This window comes from Dermacentor silvarum, chromosome 7 (assembly GCF_013339745.2).
Source record: "Dermacentor silvarum isolate Dsil-2018 chromosome 7, BIME_Dsil_1.4, whole genome shotgun sequence".
In the NCBI taxonomy this organism is placed as follows: Eukaryota; Metazoa; Arthropoda; class Arachnida; order Ixodida; family Ixodidae; genus Dermacentor; species Dermacentor silvarum.
Window position 1 is genome coordinate 29,887,561 of NC_051160.1, and position 26,972 is coordinate 29,914,532.

A 26,972-nucleotide genomic window follows, 5' to 3' on the forward strand; every position below is an offset into this window, starting at 1 on the left:
TATGGTTCATTGTAGGACATTAAACCCCATGAAACAATCCATTCAGTCAGCCACGTTAGCGCTAATTTGGTTTTCCCCTTCAAGTTTGGCACGTACTGTACCTTTGTGTGGGGTGCAGGTCATTTGTGTGGCTTGCCTGTGCTTCGGTTACTGAAATTAAATATCATCATGATGATATTGTCAGCGAAAAATAACTGTCTTTGTTTCGCCTGGCTACTTTGACATTGTTGGCATTTCGAAATACGCCTTGAAGGAGGAGCTGGGAGAAGAGCTGGCCCTCGAAGCCGAGAAAGTGCTGTGCAGTCTGGTGTGCTGGTACGTGGACCGCAGTGTGAGGACGCAGTTCATCGAGGGCTGCCTCCGAAACCTGGCACAGAGCAGGTGAGCACCCCTTGTTGAACGTGTCGGCGTATCATCGGACATTCTCGAACATGCCAGAGACACAGGGAGAATAATAAGTCTGGAAAAGAATGTGATGGTGTCCGCACGCGGTAGTGCAACTGACAGTAGTCGGCTCCATACCACAGTCATTTGCACTTTGCTTCTCAAAGAGGCTGGACATGTGTTGAGCGAGTGGTGCAACCTCAGTTTGGAGAATGTAGTGAAGTGTTGGGGGATGATGCGCATGTGTGCTTTATTAATGCGTTAGCAATAGGAATGTGAAATTGGAAAAAGTGTATGTGTGTGAAGTGTAGATAGAGAGGGGATGGGGGGAGAGCTTAGTGTGTGTGTGTGTGTGTGTGCATACACACAGTATGAATGGTGTATGTATGGTGGGCTGGCAAATGGTGCACCGGTACCATTTTCACCAAAAGGTTCGGTCCCATGTAAGGGTCGCATCTCGTCAAAATTGGCAAAAAAAATAGTGCGACCCTTACACGGGACCGAACCTTTCGGTCAAAATGGTGCCGGCGCAGTGCACCTGGATGTGCCATTGCATGGACAGCTTTTGCCATCTAGTAGCGGCAAGCGGAAGTACGTATCACACGAAATTCAGCAATGCGCACATGCGGCATTGGGGCACTGAATGCTATTGCTTCTTCGTTGGAAATTCTTTTTTCCAAATTTTGGCCTGCCAAGTTGGAAGTATGGCCTTTACAAGGGTGGGGCCCTTACATGAGTCTATACGGTAGTGCAACTGACAGTAGTCGGCTCCAGACCACAGTCAGTTGCACTTCGCTTCTCAAAGAGGCAGGACATGTGTTGAGCGAGAGGTGAATGCAGTTTAAAACATGGATCCAGGACCTCAAAGAGCTGCGACGTAATGCTATCGCATTTTTCTCACGTTTACTGCGAAATTGCCAGTGAATTTTAAAATTATTTTTATTTCTTGAGTTGGTAAGGTGTCGTGAAGTTCTGTTTTGTATTTCACTTGTGGCAAGTTGTAGCTGTAGATGCAGAGGCACTTAGTACGAAATAACACTCGTAAAAAAAGTGAAGCTCTTGTGTGCATCATCCCAAGTGTTCATTGTGTTGCTTCACTGAACAAGCCCCTTTCCCATCATGTGGCTGAACACCTCCCTGCCAACACTGTGCCCTCTAAATAGAATTTCCTGCTAAAAGTAGTAGAGCAAACTCTGGTGCTGTGATCATTCACAGGAATGATGGGTAGTACATGGATTTGTCTTATCTTCACGCTTGTGGCTTAAGATGTTCCGGTGATGTTATTTGTTGCATTTTATTTTTCTAAATTTCCAAGCAATCATATTCTATCAAACCCATTAAGTCAGTAAGCCTGTACATGCACGTCTAAAAACTGTGAATTGTTTCATTTATAATACAGCATTTTGTTGGAAACCAATTTGTGAACGCACGAAATTGTTTGAAGCTAAAATGACGCAGTTTAGGCAAATCGGCGTAGTACTACCCATCATTGCCATGTTGTCTGAGCCGCCATTCTTGTAGCTCCCGTGGATGCTAGTGTCGGTAATTTTTTGTAGTAAACCGGTACTTTATAGTTATCATTGTAATGGATCACATTATTATGGTATTACTGGTACAGTAAAACCTCGATAATTCGAACTCGGTTAATTCGAAATTTCGGTTAATTCGAAGAATTTGAGCGGTCCCGTCATTCTCAATGCAAATTCTACCGGATAATTTGAATGGCCCGCGCGGCTCTATTCGGATAATTCGAAGTTTCCGGCTAGTAGCAATGTGCGGCGGTTAGGTTAGGGCGCTCCGTACAGTCGCCAACCGATTTTCCGAGCTCGTGGGGACTGAAAAATAGTCCGGAAAACTCGTTCGGTCGAAAAAAAAAAAAAGTCATTAGTGCGGCTGAAAAAAAAATCTTTAATAATGCCCTGCCTCATACTACGCTTGGAGAGGATCGACTTGCTTAGATTTGAGCAGCAATGACGTCGTCTCCGTGTACAGTCGACACGAACGCCACCGCGTTGGCAATCTCCGCCAACGGAGTTCGCCATGGAGATCCAAGAAACGAGCTTCGCACCGCTTAGCTCTCGCGAAGGTACAGGAGGTAGCGCCGATCACTGAGACATGGGTCTCCGAGACACCTGCTCGGTGTACACGCCACGTTCAAAATAGCAACCGAAACTTGAGAGAAAAAAAAACAAAAAAACTCACTGAAATAACACGCGTGGTGTCAGCACGCACGAGCGAGCGCGGCCGCCGCAGCCCGCAGCGAGCGAAGGTTCGTGCGGTTTATCGCTGCAACGGAAACTGAGCGGCGAGAGCACAGCCCGTACGAAAGGTCAGAGCCGTCTGGCGATCGCTTTCAAGATACGTTGCGCGCGAGAAACCGCTCCGGCGCTAAGTACGCAGTTGTTAGAAAAGTAGAAGTCCCCCCCCCCCCCCCCCGGCCTTTCGCACGAGGGAGGAAGTCGCCTCCGCGGTGCGTTCGCTCTCCATGAATGCGCGCGTCCCCCGCGCGCTGGCGCTGTCACTCGCACATACGGCGGGCGCGCGGCGATGATTTTATCGCCCTTGGACTTTGTATGGATCCTCAGGGCGGCGACGCCGACGGCGAAAATCCGCTTGAAGTGTCCATATAATTGCTGTCACAAAAAAAAAAAAAAAAAAAACACACCCACAATAAATGGTTACAACGATGGCATGGCCTCCGAGACTAGAGGATTGCGCGAGCTCTCTATTGATAGCGCACGTTCTAATCTTGGAGGCTATACAGCGAGCCACTGGAATTCAAGCCAGTGCAAAATCCAACATGGCGGCCTCCAAGATTGGGTAGCGCGGCTAGGAAAGAGCGATTTAGTCCGCAAAATCGAACTTTGGGGTCTAAATTCGTCCGAAAAATTGGGTGCGAAAATGCATGAACTCAATGGGAACCCTGACGGTGCATTTTTGAAGTCCGGAATATCCAGCAAGTCCAAATTTTTGGAGTCAAGCACCACCACGCCCGCTTTCGCGGCAGTTATCGATTTCGTGAACATCGTCCGCAACTTTGTTGAGTGCAGTGCGGGTGATATTTGTATGCTACTTTTTTTGAGCCAGCTGGAGAGCATGGCACTAGGGGCGGCGAACCAGCGCGTCAAGTAATCCCGCATCGGTGATTACTTTGAGTAATTTTTCTCGGACATGGAAAATAAAGGTGATTTTTTTTTGCGGCAAGTTCTTGCTTGTTTTCTTTTTTTTTATTATTCATTTCGGTTAATTTGAAAATCCGCTTAATTCGAAGAATTTTCGCGGTACGGCGACCTTCGAATTATCGAGGTTTTACTGTATTTAGAAATATAATTCGAGATTAGAATTCTACTAATTTGTGTGTAGTAATTAGTAGTAATCTAGTAATTTTCGTAGGAAACACTATAGCCTTCAGCGCCAATAATTTGTGCACCCTTTATTTTCAGGTCTGTGGTCGTTTCACTGCGCCTGCTACCCAAGCTGCTAGCATCTTTCCAGCAGCCCAGGGAAGGCGCAGACACACACTATGTCACCATGTAAGCATCTTCATTCATTTGAAGTTTCGTTAGCCATGTGATTTTAAACTCATTCTAATTACTTGCTTAGTACTGTCAGTCAAGTCTGGCAATTAGAAAAGTGAAGTTTAAGTTAAGTTGCTATTTTTGTACCTTATAGCACTGGGTTGTGTGTCTAGCGTTAACAGTTAATAACTATATGGATGATTCTGCTCTACTTCATTGCAGGTGGGCGGAACGGGAACACGGAATGATGAGACTATTTCTTGAAGACCTTGTACGATATACAAACAGTCACAAGAAATCCTCTGCCCCCGCACACAAGCTGTAAGGCTCGTTTCATTTGCTTTTTTGGTGCAGAAAGACCTTTGTGTGATTGCATGCGTCCATTGTGGCCGCAGACTAAATACCTCCAGGTCCAGCCTTTTTATTTACTCATTAAGCGGCAGTAATAAGTAGTGGCTCAATGTACTAAGACAGTATAGACTGCTTATAACGTAAGTTGCTAGAGTCGCGAATTTCTGTCTTATAAGCGGTACTGCACTATAACCAAAACAATCTTCAGAGGCTGTGCACGTGCGAAATATGAAGACCATGCAGCCACGACTGATTGTGTCTGCGCCATTTTGATTATTTCGCCTCCTCGAGCCAGCACTCTCGCACCCAGATCCGCTGGCAGCCAGAGCCACCACCGCGGCAACGCTAGGCCTAGCTACCTTGACGTTCGCTACCAAGCTTGTTTCTGTTTGGTGCCATGTTTTTCATTGAAACAATTCGCCGCTGTTAGCAATGGAGCCGACTCTGCCTTTGTAATCCTCGCCGATGTCTTGGAAACTCTGAAAGCACGGCGCATTGCATAATGCCAGTTCCCAAAAGTCAGCTTCTCCTGACTACAGCAGCGTTACGCAGTGAAGCATCCGCGAAGTATTGCGGTGAAGCATACCAAGAATGGGAAGGGGCAAATGTCGCGGGACACGGTACGTATTCTGTAATTATACACGCCTGTACCCACCGTCTCCTATCGCACTATGAGCTACGATACATGCATGTGGCGATTTGAGCCCTTGGGGGCAGTAAAAGGCATGCATCCGTTTTTTTTGGACTGCCCGAGTTTTCGGACGTTTTCGCGGCCCCTAGGGAGGGGATTCCGAAAAATTGGACGTTGACTATAGGAAAGACAGGCCACCAGCGTGCAATCAGAATTGACAGGAGGCACTTTACTTTCTCATCAGAAGCATCCTGCTTGTTTCTTTCATATAGACGCAATTGCAAAGTGGTATCTTTTTTTTTTTTTTTTGCTGTTATCAGTGTGTATGCTTATAATGAATGTCATGTCTAATGAAGGTATTTTTATGTCACATGCAACTTCTTTATAACAACATTTAACTGTATTTCTAAACAAAGCTTTCTTTGGCTCTACTCCCGGCATCCTGATAGTAGCGCACAATAGCTTTCCTCTCAAATGTTGTAATGTGGTTTTAACTCAGGCTGATCATCGAGCAATGCAATGTCACAGCACCCACACCTCTCATAGCATTAACCAATAGAGGCAACTAGCTAACCTATAAGTATCACCATAAGCATACTTTAGCTTGTCTATTTTTGTCAATTACCGTCGGTTCGTTTCTGCTAATGTTTTCTTTTTTAAAATGGTTAACATTGTCTGAAAATACAGTGCATTTTCAAACAGATCACTTTTTTTTGCAGCTACACGCACAGGGAACAGATACAGGTGCGGCTACACTTCTTGTCCTGCATCTTCTCCGCAGCCGGGTCTCCCGATGACTTTGGTGAGTATAAATTGCCAAGTTGGCTCGAATGGTGGTTGAGAAATGCTCTGCGCAACTTCCAGGTTTGAGCCGAGACCAAGTGGACGTGCTCTGGTCGTGCCTTGCGTTGGATCCGGAATGCGGAGACGAGCTCTTCAGTTGGCTCCTGAGTCAAGTCCGCAGCAAGGAACAGCATGCCCTCAGTCCCGACCTGTTTCGTCACCTGCTTCTCCACAAGGTAGATTTCTTTGCTAAATGTTGGTAATGCCAGGAAGCTGATGGCCTTCTCATTGTAGACAGGAAACTGGATGGGTTGGTTTTCATGCATAAGTGTAAATGGGACAAGAAACACTGCAATGAAGCGGATTGGACACACAAATGCATACTTCCCAACTGAAAATTTGAATGAAAGTAATGGGGCACCAATCTTTTGTACCAGCAATGGTCACATGATTTAACTGCATTCATACCCTGCAAGATAAACACTGTGTGAAAACATGAAGGAACAAGGCAAGATAACCAGTAGAATGAATCTAGGTTACCATAGTCTGTGCACTTACATGATTACTGACGTCTGTGCCATTCGCATGCACACTTTACATGGGCTGTGATCAGGAGTGGTCAAATAGGGCATTGGCCTGGAGCCAATGTTTCTGCAAGGGGACTTGACCTGCTGCTGTGACTTGGTGGCTATGGCACTCTTCTGCCGGCGATGAGGTTCTGGGTTCCATTCCCGACCGCCGCAGCTGCATTACAATGGGGGCAGAATGCAATAACTCGTGTGTGCCCACATGTAGGTGGGCATTAAAGAACTCTAGCTGGTCGAAATTATTAAATTTTGCTTTTCTGTAAACGTATTACTGTTTGCGGAATACAGGGTTACTAGAGTCATACGGTACAGCATTAACAATGCTGGGAGTGGCATCTTGCGAGACTTTGTCCTACCACAGTGTGTTAGAACCATTTTTCTGTTACATAGTTGTTCTTGTCAAAGAAGAAAATGTAAGGTTAAACGGCAAAATGGTGCCAAATTGGGGCCATTAACGCGGCTGCTCATCCAAACGTCCTTGGTAACCTGGTATTCCGTAAACTGCGATATGTTTACTGAGTGACTATAACTGTACATTAGTTCGAAGCCCCCACTACCGTGTCTCTCATAGCCCATGTGCATCTTTGGGATGTTAACCCCACAATTTGATTTGATCTTGACAAGGGGACTTGTCTCAGCGGATTACAAGGTCATATAACAGCATTGTTTAACAGTAGAAATAATAATACAAGACAAACAGAAGTGGAGGAAAAGACAACTTCCCGCTGGCGGGAGCCAAATCCACAACCAACAAATATTAGACCCCTGGGCATTTTTCTTGCAAAAAGATCGGGTGCGCGTTAGATTCCTACTTTGTTTAGATGCTTTAACGTCATTTCTGTGCTAAGTTTTCTACTTCGGACGCAGAAAGAGGGCACATGTTTGATTCGGGAGTGTCTCAGTAGCGTGAAATATACTGCCAAATGAATCAGTGATGTGTTTGGACATTTTTTTCTTCAACTTGTTTAATTTGACCTGCCGGATAATTCGGTCATTTTCGTCAGTCCCATCAGGGTTGAATTAATGGAAGTGAACTGTGTTGGTATTAAGGATGTGAAACCATATGAAGAACCGGACAGAAAAGAGCATCACAGTTCTTTCTTCACATTGCTATGTGTTCTGTTACACCAATAACCACCAGCTTTGTTGTTGCAAAGAAAGATGATGATCATGATTTGCGACTGCTCTCTTGCGCAGCTGCCCCAGCTACCCGCTGCCTCGACCAGCATGACGGCTCTGCACCTGCTGCAGCAGCTGAGCGGCTCAAGTCGAGTGGCACCGCCCATCGAGTCGGTGCTTCTCAGTCCCCGGCCGTCCAGTTCCTCCGGCTCCTCCCTGGAGCAGGACCACTGTGTGAGCTCTTCCCCGCAGCTGGCCAGTGGCATTGACCAGCTCTGGGAGATTGCGCTCAGGGCCTCCAGCACCGATGTCAGCATGGCTGCCATCCAGTACCTCAACAGCTTCTACCTCCACGGTGAATGCCTGGTTTTATTAGTCTATTGTTTGCAGTTCAAAAGTGATCCGGCATTTGTATGTGTGTGTAACCGCACATTCCGGAACAGATGCAGGTTCGGGATGGTACTGCACTGTTAGCATTTGGCATGTAATTTGATCAGACACAGCTGTCTTGCTATCAAATTGGCAGTAGCGTGCACAAACTTTTTGGATACGGTAAGCTTGCCTTACGCGAGAGTGATAGGCTGACAACGGCAACAATTCAGTGGGAGTGGTCACGGGTGAAAATTTAAAGCACTGCATGTGTGGTAGTATGATAAGTAATTTGCGTGGCGTATTTTTGCATTTGAAAATTGACCTTGTCCTTATTTTCTGATTCACAGCTCACCAAGGTACCCTTGAAAGGGAAGAAGAGTTTGCACAGCGATGCATGCACAGTTTACGAACAGCAGCGGACAGCCTTGCTGAGGTAAGACCATGTGCCAGTTATTTGTCATGTAGCGTTAGTAAGAGCGAGCGCAGATGTATCATTGCACAACATAAGTGCAAATAAAAGTAAACAGGACTAAATGGATAGCAGTGGTTGTGAATGATGCATGCAAAACAGTCAGGAAGCTAGCATTCAAAGAATTATTTGTGCACAGAAGAGGAATTACTACTGAAAGGATTTGGACGATTGAAGTAATTGGAACCGACAGTTCAATCAACTGAAACATTTGATAGGAAGTTGATGTGTTGATAGGAAGTTGATAGGAAGTTGATGTGTGGCTCTTGTTGGCTGATGTGATATTTTGTAGGCCTATATTCTCATGGGTAGCAACAGTGGAACAGCTTTTGTCTAATCAAGTGTGGGTACTTAAAAACATTTTTTAATGTTTATTTTAATATAAAACATTTATTGATGTATACAGTGAACTTTTCAAGCATTCACAACATAAAGCCCACATGCACAGTTCATTTCCCATGAAGCTGGTACAGTAAATACTCATTGTAATGAAGTCATCGAAAAAGGAAATTGATTTCTTTAAATGTGGAAGAACTATGGGAGAGTCCTAGTAATGGTATCCAAAAAGCTTGAAATAAAGCGATTTCGTTATAACGAGTGTTCACTGTAGTGCAATATTGGTGTTCCTTAGCCTTCTACACAAGGTGACCTGTAGTTTAGCAACAAAGCTAGGCATGGTGAATTTGGCCATTGGCTATTGCGGGTGTTTCTTTGGTTTCAGTGGTTTTTGTGGGTCTGAGCGTGAGCTGCCCGAGCCACTTGCAGAGCAGGAAGTAGAAAAGCAATTGTAAAATTACTACATCATGTTGACGTGGGGGCCTTCCACAATAGCTTAGAATGTTGCTTTGGGAACCAATCGGAGAGGCTGTGGTACCGCTAACCTTGTTTTGCCTGGTTTGCAGCATCCACAAGAGGCCGAGGAGACGACACTAACAGTGGTGCAGCGGGCACTGCAGCTGCTCAAGCTTCACCTCGAGGCATTCCAGCGGCGCTACGCCTTCCACCTGCGCCGGTGGCAGCTTCGTGACGGCGCAGGCCTCAGTCCCCATGGTGCTGCGCTGCAGGACCCCAGGGGGGTGGGCAACTGCCCTCTCCGCATCGTCTGCCAGCCTGCGGGCCTTTCGCACAAGGTACGGGTTTCCTTGATTAGGCTGCATTTTCTGCACTGTTTCAGGAAGTGCAGCGTTCTTGTCCTCGATTTGACAGTGCATGGAAAGTGACGCCTCTTGTGCCACTCTTGCACTGACTGGTTTAAACGGAAGTGCAGGCGGTGCAGGCATCGAGTGAGCTCTTTGAAGCAGACGGTGCAGCACTGCACTTGTTGATTAGTGGCGTGGGGCAAGCTGTATTTTGTGCTTTTTGATTGAAACAGAGTAGGCTGGTTGAAGGAGCTGAGCACATGTTCAGTGCCTGGCAGGATGTTGGGATACGTTTTTAAATTATTACTGTGTGCTAACTTCCTCTCATTTCTTGATGAGCTTAGGCTAACGCTCTTTTGCTACTGTACAGTGCTGCCAACACCTGAAGCCAGTTCCCCCTAACTTGGATAAAAAATGTCCTTTGATTTTTTTATTTTGATTTTTTTGCAAAATGTGGTTCAGTTTGTCAATATGATTTCTGTAATGATAAATTTGTGTGTGTTTTATGCCATTAGACTGCAAACATTGTAGTTTAATTTTATATCTAAGCGCGTTTTCAAATATTCAAATAATGAAATCACTGGACGCAATCTGAAATGATGTTGCCGTTCAAAACAACACAGCCTCCTGCTTGAATCCATATTCACAGAAGAAGACGTCAGCATGTACATACTTCGTTGTTCTCCAAAGTTGTTCTGCGCGTAGACCAAAGTACCAAGACTACTCGGAACCTTATTTGAAATGCAAGGAAGATGGGTGTCATGCCACCCTTGCAGAATGTAACAGTGTCAAAACAGTGCACCACTTCACAACATCAATGTAAAAGATGTGAATAATTTTTTCAATGCCGCCTACTGACATAGCATCACCATGCTTACAGCAAGCACGAAGATTGTGGCTAATTTTTATCTTTCTTCCAAAGCAATATTCGTCCAAATGCATGACCACTGTGTGTCTCTCCAGGGTTGCTCTGCCTGTGGGTGGATCCGTTTAAATTTTACTGTATGCATGCATAGTCGGCTGTTTAGTGCCACAACTGCAATGTAGCACTCGGTGGTAGGTATGTGTGCCTGTTTGCGCCCTGGTTTGCCCGTGCTGCTTTGTTTGATGTTCCAGCATACAGTCGAACCCGGATATATTGAATCTGAAGGGGATCACAAAAATTTCGATATATAGGTACAGTAGGACCCTGATTATATGGCCTTCAGGGGACCATGCAAAACCGTCGTGTAATCCAGGCGTCATATAATGGAAAAACTGGCTAAAGCTGTTTGCATGGGATTTACAAGGGGATTTTACAGCTGTTTGATATACACAATAAATTGTTATTTGTTGGTTCGATATATCCAGGTTCGACTGTACGTTTGCTTCACCGGTTACAGATAAATATTTCATTCAGGAGTGCACAGACATCGACAGCACTGCTAGAGGTACGAACTGCGAAATCGCAGTAGCAGTACTTCTTTAAAGGGCCCAGGGCATCCACACCCTGTCATTTACTTGGAGAGGTGCATTCACAGCGCTGCTCTATGATCAAAAGTCGTCGTTCGCAGGTGAATTTGAAGTTTAATTGGGGTGAATGAAATAAAAACATGGCCATCACGTCAGCAGTTTCATTATTTTCTTATTTCCCTAAACATGACCTAAAATCGCTAGATCGAGGGATGTTTCCCTAGAGTTGGCAGTACTGCCACCATTACTACTACCGACACATGGGTTATAGCAACAGTGAAAAGCAAATGTGCTTCCCATTCCTGCATGCATTCGAGAAAGGTGCTCAGCCTCTCGCAGTCGACGACACGGCTCACACGTTGCTGCACTTGTATCCTCGATTTTCATTCGCTCATGTGCCATGCTTCACTCGCATCCCATGAACACGTGCGCCACCTCACACAGCATTGTCGAGAACTTTTGCAGAAAGTGCAGTCAAATCGAGGCGACCTTATGTGTATGTGCAGCAAAAGCTGCGGGGGTCTGAGCGCTCTTTCGTGTCTCATGAATGACAGTCTGATGGCCTAGTTGGCGGTCCAAAATACCTCTGACCCATCACTTACAAAGGTTGTTGGCCTGGTGCTGCATACTCACGTGCATTTTTGTGTGTTTGCAGACAACGCTAGAGCTCCAGAGCTGGGACCTGGTGGGCGACCTGCGTGCCGAGGTGGCCCACTGGTGGGAAGGGCTGCAACCGCAGTTACAGCCACAGCTTCAGGCCGCCAGCGAGGGTGGTGCTGCGGCCTGCCTGCGCATGATCACCCAGGGGCAAGAGCTCACCACTGACCTTGACGAGAAGCCTTTGGCTGACCTCGGATTCAAGGATCTGCAGGTTGGTTGTAGAATCTAGCACTCTGGAAAGAGTTCCTTTTGCCCAGATTTTGTGGCGAAGAGTCATCATCTTTACTTCAAGCAACTTGGAGTGATACTTCTGTCACTGCATGGGTATGTGCGACCTCCTTGCTGGCTCTTCTGTAAGCTCCTTCATTTGCCACTTTGGACACAATGCTTTGTCAGGAGCGTGACTGACTCGCAAAAGAATGGGAACATTACCGCTGACATTCGGCACAAACTGGCAGAAAAAGCATTCATCACTTTGAACATAGCACTCCATCACAAATGTGACTAACTCTTCAAGCAATGGGAACGTTAGCACCAACATTTCATGCTTTCCTGCAGGAGAAGCGTTCCTCATTTTGAGCACAGTGTTTTGCTTTGTCACGAATGTTGCCGACTCACCGAGGAACATGACCGTTAGTGTAGACATTCAATATGCAGTGAACTGCTTCGTCACGAACGTTGGTGACTCGCCAAGGAACAGGACCATTAATGCAGACATTCAATACTGACATGTTCTAATCGGCATGGTGGTTGTAGGGACCATTGTTCTTGCCTTATCTATGGCTCCCAGAAGGAGTGTCTTGGCCCAATGCTTTGCCTCGTTTGATTGTCTCATCATTGATGTTCGCTACTTTGGAGCTCTGGTGCATTCACAGATTGTGTTCGTGTCATCACAACCGCAGCTGCATGTCATATTAGTTTCTTTCAATAGGAAGTCACTCTTGGCCCAGCTCTTTCCCCTTTTTCGATTATCTTCTATTTAGCGTTGACTACATTGAACCTGGTGGGGTCGCAGATTGTGTTCGTGTCGGTAGGAGCCGCCCGACAGAGGCGGCGGGCGGGACCGGGTCTTCCCGAACCGGCGAGCCTGCTTCCCTGCCCACCCAGGGAGCGACTCCCCACTCTGGTGCTCCTGCGGCCCACTTACCTGGAGTGCCTCTTCTCACTCATGCAGCTACTTGGCAATGTCCGGACACGGAACAGGGCTGGGGTGAGTTTGCACCACCAGTGCCTTGCAGAGAATATTGGGAGCCATCGGTGTTCGCTGTTATCCTAGTTTTGTCCCGCAGTGCCTAAGGAATCGTAACGGGACAGGTACGCAGGACCATGAAAACTTGTTAAAGTGATCAGCGTTGGTTTAACAAGCGATGTTGCTGGAGCCAACATTTTGGCGAGGCTGCTTTGTCTTCATCAGGGAAACAACTGTCGAAGACAAGTTGTCTTGTCGAAACGTTGGCCCCCAGAGACAACATTCCTTGTTCCTCTACCATTGATATCAGTGCCTAGGGAAGGTTTCTTAGAATAACTATCAAATTAAATCAAGTTTATTTTCATTCTGTCAAGATACAGAATGAATAAAAATGCTGTTTTTTAAAACAGCTTGTCTGGTTCACAGCCCTGTGTGATTGATAAACTAATAGGAGTTACGTAAATGCATTTAATGACAACTTTGTACATGGGCATCTCAGAACTGTTTCTGGTGTTCGGGGTACCTGTTTAGTCAATGTGCTTTGAGCACCGACCATTAAATTTTTGTAATTGTGATTTGTTCCTGGAAGAAATTAATAAAGAAGCTAATTGCGCAACATAAGTTGCACGACGCTTGATCGGTGATTATCACAGTTTCTTTAGGCCAGCAGGTAAAATTATGCACTATCGATAAGAATTCAACATGATAATTTTTATTGGAACGCTTATGAGAATTGCCTGGTCATTGCTGAAACACCTGGTGTGTATTCTGTAATCATCTGGTGACTAATTGAGCCTCAAACTCTTGCGCTGAACCAAAAGGCGTTTTGCGCAAATCTTTTTGCAAGTTTCTTGGCTAGTGCTTTGGTGTGAACGTGGTTAGTACCTTTTTTTTTTTCTTTTAAATTGTTATCTTGTTACCATATTTTAAGAAGGTGTGGGTTAAAGTGAATAGCGAAGTGAGCCCAGTTTGTGCTTTTCTTGTTGCTGCAACAACAGAGTGGTTGTTATTGCCTGCAAATTCAGCCGGAAAGTTGCAGCGTCATTGTGGCACTTTATTTTGGGATAGCATCAAACCTTTGGGGAGTAAAAAGTTTTTTTTTTTTCTTTTTCTTCTCTTGTATGCGAGTAATAGACAGTTTCAATATTCTGTTCCAACTGTTTGACTGCGCGTAGAGCAACTAGGGCCGGCTTAAGCGCAAGTTTTTGGTGAGGCTGCAAGACTCAGTAGAGCACTTCACATCGCAAGTGCACGGGCAACGCTAAATGCTGTGGCACCGTCTAGTAGGCCGGAATCAAACCATTTCTGAGGCAACAGCACAGTCCTTTGTTAGGTCTAACTTCATCAAAATGGACATCTCAAAAGTAGTGAGAAATCAAAGATAATGCTTCACTGGGTAAAAGCTGATTTGATAATTAATTTGGTGAAGTACAATAAATAGCCCAGTTGTTTCGGTAAATTTGGTCTAAAATTACTGCCTTGGGTTCTATCATGTTATCAAGCTAGCCGCTCAAAGTTTGTAGTGCTAGATCCAAAAGACATCATGTATGCATTATTTGCAGAGCTCCCTCTTGCATTTTACATGCACATTTTGGATCAGCTGGTTTATTGTGTACGCAAACCTACAGTAAACTGTTGAAGTTATGGCAATAGACAAAAACGTAGGCGTGTGCGAATACTTGAATATTTGATTTTGAATTGAATAGTGAACGTTAGAATAATTCGACTTGTGCATTGAATATCTAGTATTCGATTTCTCGAAAATTAGCATTTTTTATTATTCCGGCCGTGGTTCTGGTGGGTGCCTTGACACGCACAGCGTTCCCACAGCATGCAAACGTTTATCAGTGCAAGGTTTGATCAGGTCGACCAGAATGATTGAAACGATTAACGCTGACAGAAGGAACAACAAAAGCAGCGTGTATGGAAAGCACGGAAGCATGTGTGAAGATCAGGCCAATTAGCCACTGGAAGGCACGTGTAGATTGTGTTGGATACTGCGAGTTCAATGTTCCCCGCACACAGATTCGCACAGTTTGGAGTTTTCTGCCCACGTGCAAGCACACAGACACAACTTGGCACGCATGTTCGCGGTAGTTGCTGGCTCGCGGACCTGAACGCGTGATCTCGTGACCGATCATTGATGACCCACCTGTAGGAACATATTAGCAACAAGCTTTCTGCAATATTTACATTGGCCGGAGGCAAACTTTTATCATGGCCGCACCATTGGCCACACTGTTTAGCTGTTAGGCCTAATCGCAGCTGTGTCGTCTAGTGTCAGCAAATAAAGTTATGGCTTCATACCGAAGCAATGCAGATCTATTGACAGCGGTCGCAGGACCCTCAGACCTCCTCGATATGCCAGCGAAAGTGAGTGTATGGGGTGATTGTTGTTCACGGCGGCATCTTTGCGAAGCACTGTATGGTGCCTCCTCGTTCTGAACGTTGTTCGTAGGCACACATCGGACCCGTCACAAGACTAGCTTTGGATATACATCGCGGGCTCGAAAATGTAATGTGACTAGTGCGCTGACCCGCATCGCCAGATGCATTTACACGGACGGCAAATGGACACTGATGAAAGGGGGAGGGGGATGTTGCTCGAACTTGCCGTGGGCTTCCCAATTTGAGAACTCTTCACCATCGGCGTCACCAGCGGACAACCTGTGGGGCACTGATGCGTGCGTGGAGCGGTGTGCCCAGTCACGTGATACACATTCCCCGCTTTTGTCTGTCGCACAGATTGGCCTTCACAAACTGTTGATAACCCACAGAAACCACCTGCCATAAAGATGGGAAAACTCTGCTGTTTTCTTGAAGAAAACGGGAAAGTAATAGGAGATTGCCATTAAGCACAGTATGGCCCACTATTAAACTGAAAACCTCATTGGTGTTTAGGACTTTGCTATTTGTTCAGCTTCAGAGGGAAAAAAAAGCACTTGATTCATTTCAATGGACTTTCTATCGATGAAAAATATTTTCCTGAGCTTCGTGTACGAACTGAGTTGTTGTCAGTGCTGGAATACTAAATTGGGAATTCCCTTTAATAAGAGTAGGGCATACTAAACATCTCGATTCATGGGTACCTAAGTCATTAATAGCTAGCAAAATTCACGTTATGTAATGTAAGTAGGCTTCTGAGCATGTGCAGCACTGTGTCTTTTGCAGGTAATTCGTATGCATAAATGTTCTTGTTAAATTTTCTGATATTCAATATTCGATTCAATATATGGCATTTTAAAAAATCAATTCATAGTTCAATTCGAAATCTACTTCAGTAAAAGTTCGTTAATTCGGATTTCACGGGACCGAAAAAAATGTCCGAATTAACCGAAGGTCGAATTATCGAGGGTATCAAGAAAACAATAAACAAATGCTTACTACGTCAACACGCTCTTATTTACAGTATGAAATAGCAAATTCTGTTTATTTTGCACAAACGCAATGCGGAAGCTGCAGTTCTCGTCATCTCGTGACTGATTAGAGTTTGCAGCGGCGAGGGTCTCGTGACTTCCTTCATAGCGCGCCCCCAGCGCGCGTCTTCATCTGAGACGCGCTTTTCACTAGTGCGCATACATCCCGTTTATTTTTTCGCCAATGTCACCGGGTCGCCGCCCATCGCAATGTCGACGGTGCTTTTCATCCTCGACATTTTTGCACTTAGTCAAAACGAAACTTTTGTTTGCTGCAACCGCGGCCGCTGCCAACGCGATCATGCACGGCGACCTTGCGGTTCTGAAGGTGCGCGGTTGACGCACGCACCGAGTCAAAACGAAACTACCGTTTGCTGCAACTGCGGATGAAACCGCGGTCGTTATCGGCGTGATCATGGATGGCGACTACTCGGTTATGAAGGCACGCAGCCGACGCGCGTACCGAGTCAAAACGAAACTACTTTTTGCCGCAGCCACTACTCACGAAACCGCGGTCGCTATCAACGCGATCACGGATGGCGACTACGCAGTTTTGAAGGCAGGCGGCCAACGCTGTGCTATGCGCGCCGGCAAACGCAAGAATAAAGGCTTTAAAGGCTCAAATAGGCACGAAGCGTTCTGGCATTGCTGTCATTCCCGTACGATTTTCACTGATGGCTATGGTGATGCGAACTCCGTCGCTTCGTTTCGGTGGATGCTAATGCCGTTATGGCTCGTTCGCGTCGCACATTAGCGGTGCTCGCCGAGCTCCGAGAGTTGTCCGAATTAACCGATGTGCGGCCAAATACGTCCGAATTAACGAGAGTTTCATTACATTAAATAATGCATACACCTGCCGGGACCAAAGGACCTGTCCGAATTAACCAATTTTCCAAGTTAACGAGGGTTGAATTGACGAGCTTTTACTGTATTCAGTATTTGCACACCCCTACTTGAAAAAGTGAGTTTAGTTTCACGAACTTTCTTTGCTGTGATAGGACAATTCTTCTGACTTACACAGTCTTCCAGTAAGTTGCAGTTTCACTTTGGTTTTCTTCCGCAGTAGCAATCAACATGTTAAAGACTTCACGCTTGCCACTCTTGTCTCATTGCCGTTTTTCGTGTGGGTGTGTGGATGACTTCAGGATTAATGAGAGAAAGTGAGCAGAACTCACATGCTGCTCTTGTTGGCCGCACGACAGGCCGATTTTCTCTTTCAGCAGATGCTGCCGGTAAGTTGCAGCTCTGTCGTAGTGCCAATTTTTAGATGATAGACAGCTTGAGCTAAAGTTGCTTGCAACTCGTTTTCTTGCTGCAGGAGATGGTGCTGCACACAAAGGCCCAAGTCCTGTCGCGACGAGTTTGGGAAATACTCACCATGCTTCCTACATCACCCGCTGTGCTTCGTCAGTTTGTACAGGTTGCACAGGTAAGTCGTAGCAATGCTGTGGAATGTCTCTTTGCCGCGGTTGAGCTGATGCCTACAGTCTCCATTGCTGCGTTTGATCTCGCTTAAATTTACATTCTCCGTCAATTTCATGAAAGGGAACACATCATCTGTGTTCAAACGGTGGTTCTAGCAAGCATGCATGTCTAAACCTTGCTCACTGCTATTTCTAATGTTGTTCTTCTGATGAAGAAGCCTGTTCACAGAACTTTCGCTCATTACAAGTGCACACAAAGAAAATTGCCTGTTTTTTACACGAGTCTGGTATTCTCTTTGATATTAGTAGTGTGTGTACAGTTGAAACTTGTTGTAACAGCCAGCGCTAGCTCAAAGATTGTCGTCATTGTATCAGTAGGATACAATAACATTCTTTTCGAAAAAAATGGATGATGCAGGGGTAAAAACTGCTCCAAACAGTGGCTTGACGGACGCCCACGGCCCCTTCTGTGCACTGCACTCGGCGATAACAGCATGCGTGCAACATTTTAGTAAAACAAACACAGTCAAACCCCGATATAACGAACCTTGATTTAATGAAATTTGCGATGTAATGATCTATTTTCATTTCCTTATCCATTAGTTCCATTGAAAACCATCTAATTTTCTTTCGTGATTTAACAAAGTAATTTCGTGACACGGTTTCTATTTAACAAAGCTTTTGGCCATTTCAATCATGTACAGCCGCCCTCAGCATATTTCGGAGCACGGAAAGTGAGAATGAGTTAAATTTTCTCGCGACTTCACCACAGAGTGTAAAATGTATGTCAGGAATGTGATGATTGTACGGAGAAGTACCAAATCTACTTTTCGGTTGGAGGACCTGCGCCTAGGCTGCGATGAAACTTAGATTTTATTCGGATCCCGTGTTCCGAAAACTTTTGAGGGAGGAGTACTCCAAGCCTGTATGGCTAGTAAATCTAGCAAAATACTTAAAAATGTCGACCCTGGTAAAAGTTATTTCAAGCGTAATCGCCATTTGCACTTTATTGGCCACAGATATATACCAAGCAAACAGGGGCGGCCTTCTCGAGCGATCACTTTTAGAGATACTACTATAGTGAGCTTTCTACCATGCATGCCGACGCATTCAGTGCCAAGTCACACGAAATCTCACGAAAGTGACAAGTATCTCTGAAAATGACTGCTCCAGATTGTAGTGGAGCACAACATGAACCCATATGAACTCGCAGCAGCCTTCACAAAAACGTGCTCGTGACGACGATGACACTGCATCTGACAGCAGGCTGTTGCCAACGCCGCAAACGCAGTTTTGGTTTCGTATCTGATTGTGATGTTCAGGCAATTTTCAGACCCATTTTCTCAGAAAAAAAAAAAAAAGGTGCACGTTAGATTCGGGTTAATACGGTACTCGAATGTCATGTTCGTAATGAACAGGGCTATAGCGAATTATCAGATATAAACAAAAAAAAACCTAAAATTTGGCTGGCAATGCTTTATTTCAATGAGTGTTCTGCTGCTATACCGAAACCAAGGTAAGAGGCTCCGATTGGTTATATCAAAGTGAATATTTTTTCGCTTGCAGCTCAAGACCTGTATTCTGGAAGCAAAGATGTGAAACACTTTGCAAGACCAACTTGATATGGCACATTTTAGACACGCGTGCATGTTGTGGCCAGTGGCTTGACTTGGTCAGTCTGTAGCTGGCTAGTCAATGTGTCCTGTGTGATCTCATCGATTTTGCGGTTGTGTATTAACGACAGTTAGAAGCGCTTGTCTGTAATTAAGCGTTGTTTAATGCCACATATTGGCATAGCAAGCTGCCAATAGGCCGTCAACGTTGGTAGAAGCACCTTCGCTGGCCCATCAAAGGCATTTATGCTTGCACTTCTTTCACATAGATCTGATCTCATTTTTTTTTTCTGTGTGCTTACAACGAGTATTGGATATAATGAAAGTATTTTGTTGTTGGATGCATCTTTGCTATAGCGAGGCTCTACTGTAGGTAAATTAATCATTTGGAACTTCTACACTTAAGAAATGTGAATTGTCACCAACTCTTTCTCTCTGTGTTCGACATTTCAGGAACCCGAAGGTGCAGCAGTTGCCCTCCAAACTCTGCTCAACCCAGAAGAACCTCAGAAGTTGATGTACTCCCTTCAGATTGTGGAATCCTTACGCCAGCGTGGATCTCGCTCCCACATAGCTCAACCGAAGGAAAACGATGTGAGAAGCAAGGCATTTCGGGGATCCTGGTTGGGGTTTCAATGAAGTTGGCTGTCTTGCAGCACTAAGTAGTAATTAATTATTTGCATTGTTGCCATAACCCGGACTTGTTATCATTTATTATCCACACACATATGTATACATTCTGAGGGTGCCACCATCCAGTCACTGAGGTACATGTGTTTAGTGCTTTCTGCACACTCCGCCTTCAGCTTACCACACAATAGCACAGGATTGTGTAGGTTTTGCAGGAGATTGTGCAAGGATGTCTGGGATTTGTAATGACATGGCCATGTGTTGCAAATAACCCTGCAAGAACTTTACGATAATGAGTGTGCAGGGAGACAAATACAAAAATAGGAAACAGAATAGGAATACAAATTCTTGTGCCCATCTTTTGGGGCGCTGGTCATCATGAATACCTTCCAGCTCGCTCAATTTGCAATCTTTTTGTAGGGTACCTGCAAGAATTGGAATGTGCACATAATTGTAGGTTCTGTAGTTGCCTATGCTTTCCTTCACCTAATGCTCTTGCAAAAAACGACATCCATGGCAGTACAATGTACGGACAGCTGCCACTAATTGTAGCATGTAATCATAGCTGCATTTGGTACAGATGCTGATAATCGGGCAGCAGTTAGCAAGACGGCCTTCTTAAATTCGTGTTATGTTTAGCAGGCTTTCTGTTATCTCTAGAGCATGTTTGTCTTGTTAGTGGTCAAAACACACTTACAGGTAGCAGATATTTTAGTGCATTTTAATATGTTTCTTGGTGCATTTTTTTTAGTACAGATTTGAAAGGATGCTTTGTAGATTCGAGCATGTTTTGAGCATTCTGTCAGTGGAATGTTCATAGTTAGTTGTGGAGCCTGTCTTTAATTATGTGGACATCTGATTAAATGATGGATTATAAACTCTTTGGACACCTTTTATTCTATGAAACACAAAGTATTTCTGAAAAGGTATTGAGTGAGCACTTTGCTATTGACGTTGAGAAATGTCCTGGGTGTCTTTCGGTGGCATTGCTATCATAATACTATTTACTTACAGGCCCTAAAATTGCCTGTTTACTCTATTTGATCTTCTCTTTCATTGTACATCTTTTGTGGATTCTTGTGAATTTTAAGCAAATTTTAACTGATTTTGAGTACTTAAGTAAAGGATTTAAGTACCAAGTTGTAAGAAGAAACAGCAACACTGTCTTGCGTTCTCTTCAGGTGGACTTGCATTCCCAAAACAATGGACCATGCTGCTCTACTACCAATGAGATTGGAGATGATGCGAAAGACATGGGATTTTCGGTTCCCTTGGGCCCAACTTGGGCAGAGAAGGTGATGTGCTTGATCTTACTAGAGATTGTGTTTTCCTGTGGGTGCAGTTAGTGCATGTGCACGCGCATGCATACATATGTGTGCACGCGTGCATATGTATGTGTGTACGTGTGTGCATGCGTGCATTAAATAGTTATTTCTTTTCTTTCGTTGAATTTCAGCCTCTTTGTTTCCTCGTTTTTCACATAGCGCTGACATGAAAAACACTAACAGAAAAAAAAAAGAATGGCGATGAAGTGATTGCATCAAGTTTTGTATCGTTTAGAATAATTTCTGTGCCTGATATCATCCACATCGTGTGTTACAGGAAAGCTATTATTGTGACTAGAATAGGCAAAACATGTGAACATAGATGACAAAGGGTTCGCCGAAAATGTCAGCATCAAAAGGGGAACATTTAATGTTTGCTGTGATCAGAGATTGAACAAGAAGTCAGAATGGCTAAAAATTGGAGCAGGTGTGCTGGTCGATGAGGGTGACGTGCATGCAAAGCAACAACCATGAGGTCTTCTATGAGAAGCTATCAGAGATTCGTTAATTGCTCTCCTGAGCCATTGCATGGCATTCAAGGGGTTTAGGAAACAAATAAGGTGAGGGGCGACATCTATTTCCACCAACAGCTTGCTGAAGCCTTACAGAGCAGTTCTTTATTTTCCAATTGACTAATACTGGCTGATGGGCGAGTTGGTTCGTGGTTCAAGCTTAAGAATGGTGCAAGATAAGACACGGACAAGGACAGCACTGTTTGTGTCTTTATCAAAACTTATTCGTGTGCAAGTTGGGCGATTGGTGCGAGTGTGTCTGTGTGGGGTTCTCCCTTGCGTGTCTCTCTAGCACCTTAAAATCACGTTTTCTGACATTTACTTTGCGCTAGTCTTAAGCTTTACTTTAAAGCTGCACGAGGAACTTTTGGGCTCCTGGGTGTTCGCAGGATCGACTTTAACTTATCAGAGAATGGTTACTACTGGTGCTGACAGATGAAATTTTGGTGATATAGTACCTTATTTGTGTGCAATATGTGAAGGAGCTTGGGTGTAAGCCCCTTTCGCATTACTACCTATTTAAGTCTGCAGCTGACTGAAGGTGTCGCACCCATTCGTTTTCAGTTCGTGGAGTGTGGTGGCCTGCGGCATCTCTTCGACATCTTTGCTTCGGGAGTGCTTCATCCTCACGAAGGCGAGGAGTGGAATGAAGTGAGTAACCCTGCTCATGTACTTGTCTGCTGAAGCGTATATTGGTGGTAGTATCATGGGTAGCTAACTTCCATACAGCTGGATGCTTAGTTGGCATGGGCCTGGACAGCACCTTCCTGCTTTTGCTAAATAAGAACTAAATAATAAATAATAATTAAGTAAGAAGAAGAGCATTCCTCAGAAATCCATGAGAAAGCTTCACTTAGACCGACTCCTAGAGCATGTGAGGTCCACATAATATTTAGGTGGTGGGCAGGTATTGACAACAATGAAAACAAGGAGCTTCCTAGGTAATCATCTACAGATATTTTATCAGTACAGTCGAACCCTGATATATTGAATCTGAAGGGGACCACAAAAAAGTTAAATATATAGATATTTCGATATATAAACTAAAAATTGTATACAAAACTTTTCAAGGGGATTTTACTGCTGTTCGTTATACACAATAATTCGTTATATATGTGGGTTCGATATATCCAGGTTCGACTGTAGTGCGTGACTTCAGTAGGAATCGACAACACAAAAACAAGCATGAGGGGAGGAGTGTCAAATTACTTAAAGAAAAAAAAATTGTTTTTTCCAATGTGTGCAGTGGGCCGAAGACTGTCTTGCCTGCCTGCTGAGAGTCCTGTACCAGCTGGGTGTTGAAGGTGGAGGCGTGGACATGACGTCTGATGCCTGCCCGGACACTCTGTCTGTCGATGCCATCTTGGAACAGCCGCGAAAGAAGGCCAAGCGTCAGCGCCGTTCCAACCCCGATCGACTGTTTGTGCCAAGGCTAGGGCCGGTGAGTTTCGTCAACGCTTGTGCTTGTTGCCAGTTGTTACTCGTATACAAACCTCTGTTGGTTTTAGGATGACTGCAGAAAAACAAAGGAAAGGTTGTTAGAAAAATCAAAGGTATTGTTTAGTGTGTGCCGTTTACGAAGGAAGTGAACTGCGTAAGAGTTATGGTAAAAGATAGCTGAGCTGACTGCTGTTAATTATGAAAATCAAATCATTAAGTCTGGTCCTGGCAAGTGTATGCATTTTTCTGTGACATCAGGTCTTTGTTAAGAGTTGGTTGCACAGCAGTTAGATCATGCAATATATATTTTTTTAATTTCGCAAGGATTTCTCGCAAGGCATATGAGGAATATAAAAGAAAATCAAATCAAAGCTTCTGCCTCTGCACCCATTGGGTGATGCACAGTAAGGTTGCAAAGACACTGCTGCGCTTCGAGCACAATGTAATCGGATGATTGGTACATTGCAAATGGGATGATGCTGAATGACTCGGCCAGCAGTGGCGCTAGCCCGCTGGCGACCTCTACTTATGCGACATAGGCGCCCTGAACACAGTATAAAGCGCTAACCAGCAGCTGCAGCTGTCATGGAAATGCTTAATGACATGCAGGTAATCTCTGATTTGACCTGTAGTACTTTAAGATTGCTTTAGGCGCTTCAGAGGGAAGCCTGTAAAGATGCTGCTTTGGGTAGGTGCTGGTGGCATCAGTGGGGTCATGCACACGCTTCTATTCTTTTGTACTATTAGTAGTAGTAGTAGTATTAGCAGCCCCAGTAGTACCAGTAGGTAGTAAAGTCAAGCCTCATTATAAATGAAGTCGCATTTGACGTGAAAATAACTGTTATATCCAATATTTAGTGTAAGCATATGCTTATTACATTTAGGTGTCGACGAGAATCATTTGAGGTGCACTTTGTGCTGTCCGATAATTTCTTATATCTGTGCTTGTTATATTGAGGTTTGACTGTATAGTTGTTTTGCTGTTATCATCATTGTTGCAGTTTCGCAAATGAATTATCTTTGGCAGGTGTCTGGTGCGCATAATGTGAAACAAAATTTTCTTCCCACATCTCTGATATTTTTCTGCTTGATAGGCAGACCATCGCACCCTCAATTCATCTGGGCTCTTCACGATTACAGGTGCTACTTCAGATGCTGTCAAGTGTCGAGTCCCTGAGTCTCATTCGACTCCTTCAGGGTGCACTAGGAGAAGGCGCTCTCCTACGAGATCCACACGAACTACGCACTGGATTCTGGGGTAGGCCTCAGGTGAGTTGATATCATTGTTGCCTTCCGACATAACTCTACCAGTTCAGTAAAAGCTCACCCGATGAACAGACATCGCGGGAAAGCCAGAGCAGATGCAAGAGCGAGACAGACAGATGTCAACGCCCCATTAAATTTTCTGTGGCAGCTTGCTATGATGTCAAGTACTCCGACAGCTCGCCTTCGTCTCGCATTATTTGATGATCAGTAAAGTAGGACTATGCTCCATTTTGAAGGAACCAAGGACTCAACGTTTTAAGTTTCGATAACTACGGCCCCAATTCTAGAAGATACTTTGAAATTTGTGATGTTGCACTGATGTGCTGGTGCTGAGATTTCAGCACGAAGGCCAAAAAGGGATAATTGGCCTTCGTTTCCTGCAATAGTAATTAAGTTTTATTCCACCAAACGAAAGAAAATATGAGTTTTGAAAGAATACTCTGCAAGTCTATACTGTTTAAGTGTTGCTCCTTAGTGTCTTTTTAACTCTTTAAGGGGGGACGCGGCTTTCGCATCGCGAAAAATGGCTAAAAAATCGATTTTTTGAAAATCACATTTTCAGTTTCTGTAACTCTTATTCTATCTGATTCCGAAATATCATCACTGAAAACCAAGTAGAAGTGCTCTAAATAAATTGTTGTATCAGCCAAGGTGCCGAAAAATTGCACAGAAATCGCGAAAAAACTGCGTTTTTCAAGCCACGATATCTCCGGAACGGCGCAGCCGAGCGCCGCCATCTTGGTTTCGTTGGAAAGCCCATTTCTCCGTCTTCAAATCTGCCGCTTCAGCTATCTCCTCCATACAGAAACAAGCACACAAAAAGCAAATGATTGAAGCTCGTGCCGGAGCCACCGATTGGCCGCGCCCGCCACGTGACTCCAGCGCGGTTCGCCATTGGTCCGGTGCTCGCTCCGTGATGGCGTCGTCTGCTCCGCTTGTTGCGGTCTCCTCGCGAGCTTCGGACAGTTTCCGTAATCTCGACGAGTGTTAAAGCGGGCGCTACGCGGACATCGCAGTAGCGTGGCCGATTCCGCTTTTTGTGGACGTCTCAGACCCGTGGCTAAGCATTCCGAGCATCGGTGACGCGGACTTCGCGACCGAGCTTCGGGCACGGAATGCTCGGACACGCGGATAAGCCTTTCGCGCGTAGGCGTCTCCGACTCGGCGATGAAGCACATCGCGCGCGGACTTCTCGGGTCCTTGCCTAAGCATTTCGTGCGTTGGCGCCTCCGACTGCGCGACTAAGCAAATCGAGCGTCGACTCCTCGGACCCGCGGCTACGCACTTCGCGCGTCGGCACCGCGAGCGTTGACTCCTCGAGCCCGCGGCTAGGCATTTCGCGCGTCGGCACCTCGGACTGTGCGACTAAGCTAATCGAGCATCGACTCCTCGAGCCCGCGGCTAGGCATTTCGCGCGTCGGCACATCGCTCATCGAGTGTCGACTTCTCGGACCCGCGGCTAGGCACTTCGCGCGTCGGCACCTCGAGCGTCGACTCCTCGAGCCCGCGGCTAGGCATTTCGCGTGTCGGCACATCGCTCATGGAGTGTCGACACCTCGAGCGTCTATTCCTCGGACCCGCGGCTAGGCATTTCGCGCGTCGGCACCTCGGACTGCGCGATTGAGCTTACCGAGCGTTTGGACCCGCGACCAGGCATTTCGCGTATCGGCACCTCGGACTGCGCGACTAAGCTCGTCGAGCGTCTATTCCGCGGACCCGCGACGAAGCATTTCGCACATCGGCACCTCGGACCCGCGACTTGGTACATCGCGTGCCGACTCTATTATCGTAATGCCACGATATCTCGTAACAATACCTATCATACCACCCCTTTAATTCATAAAGAGAACCTCATCATGAGCTCTGTTCACTAGGCCACTTGGGCTGGCACAGACACCTGGCTGCAGAAGTGAGGCATGATACAAAAGTACAGGCTAGAAAGCACCTAGCAGCTGCATTGCTGCCTATCTATCAGTGGCTCTCATAACCTCCATAGCCATTGTCAATGGATGATGATTCAGAAGGCTGCTGAGAGCCTTCATTCAGTAACATTGTCGATTCTACCAAAAGAAAACAATGCCTCACTGACTGCACTAGAGGCTGCTATCAATGAGGCAGTCTGCAGGTACAACGCTAGAACTACTGTATATTTATGCCCACATAGTTCTGCACCTCACTTGGTTTGAAACCCAGGCACCATGCTCTTTGTAGAGCAGCAGTAAAGAATGCCATAAAAACATGAAAAAGGCAGAACGAAGGTGCAGCAGACCAGAGGCCACATGTCCAAGAAGCCCCACATCACAAAACACATCAAAGATTACAAATTTCGTGCGTTTTAGAGAACTGAAGAGAAGGTGAAACTTTGAGAGCCGTTTTCTCAGAACTGTTTTTTCGCCTTTCTGCTCAGTTTCTGGAGCTGATTTCTTCGTTATCGTTTAGCCTATTTTGATTCTGTTTTTTTTTGTCACGTTCCTTGGACTACAGTGCAGGTCGAGACAGTCTCGCATTTTTATCTTGACTTTTTATAAATTTATGGCATGGCTATTCGTTCACCCTGAAAGTGTGCTTGATGCGAAGGTAACTTGAAAAATGACTATCTAAAAAATTTGTGTTGCGAAAAAAAAAATGTAAGACTGTCACGACCTTCAGCACGCATTGAGCTATGCAGTCAATACTCAACGAGCCTTCCATC

At 45.3% G+C, this 26,972-nt stretch overlaps 1 protein-coding gene across 1 annotated transcript in view; it reads left to right on the forward strand.

Moving 5' to 3' along the window:
* Window positions 1–26,972, forward strand: part of LOC119457853 (ubiquitin carboxyl-terminal hydrolase 34-like) — a 99,551-nt gene that overhangs the window by 22,942 nt on the left and 49,637 nt on the right. The window contains 16 exon segments of the mRNA XM_037719608.2: window positions 254–381; window positions 3,828–3,917; window positions 4,125–4,223; window positions 5,604–5,686; window positions 5,749–5,903; window positions 7,452–7,728; window positions 8,093–8,178; window positions 9,117–9,344; window positions 11,461–11,676; window positions 12,481–12,675; window positions 17,389–17,499; window positions 19,561–19,701; window positions 20,919–21,032; window positions 22,139–22,225; window positions 22,821–23,015; window positions 24,155–24,283. Coding sequence (XP_037575536.1) covers window positions 254–381; window positions 3,828–3,917; window positions 4,125–4,223; window positions 5,604–5,686; window positions 5,749–5,903; window positions 7,452–7,728; window positions 8,093–8,178; window positions 9,117–9,344; window positions 11,461–11,676; window positions 12,481–12,675; window positions 17,389–17,499; window positions 19,561–19,701; window positions 20,919–21,032; window positions 22,139–22,225; window positions 22,821–23,015; window positions 24,155–24,283 — 2,334 coding nt within the window.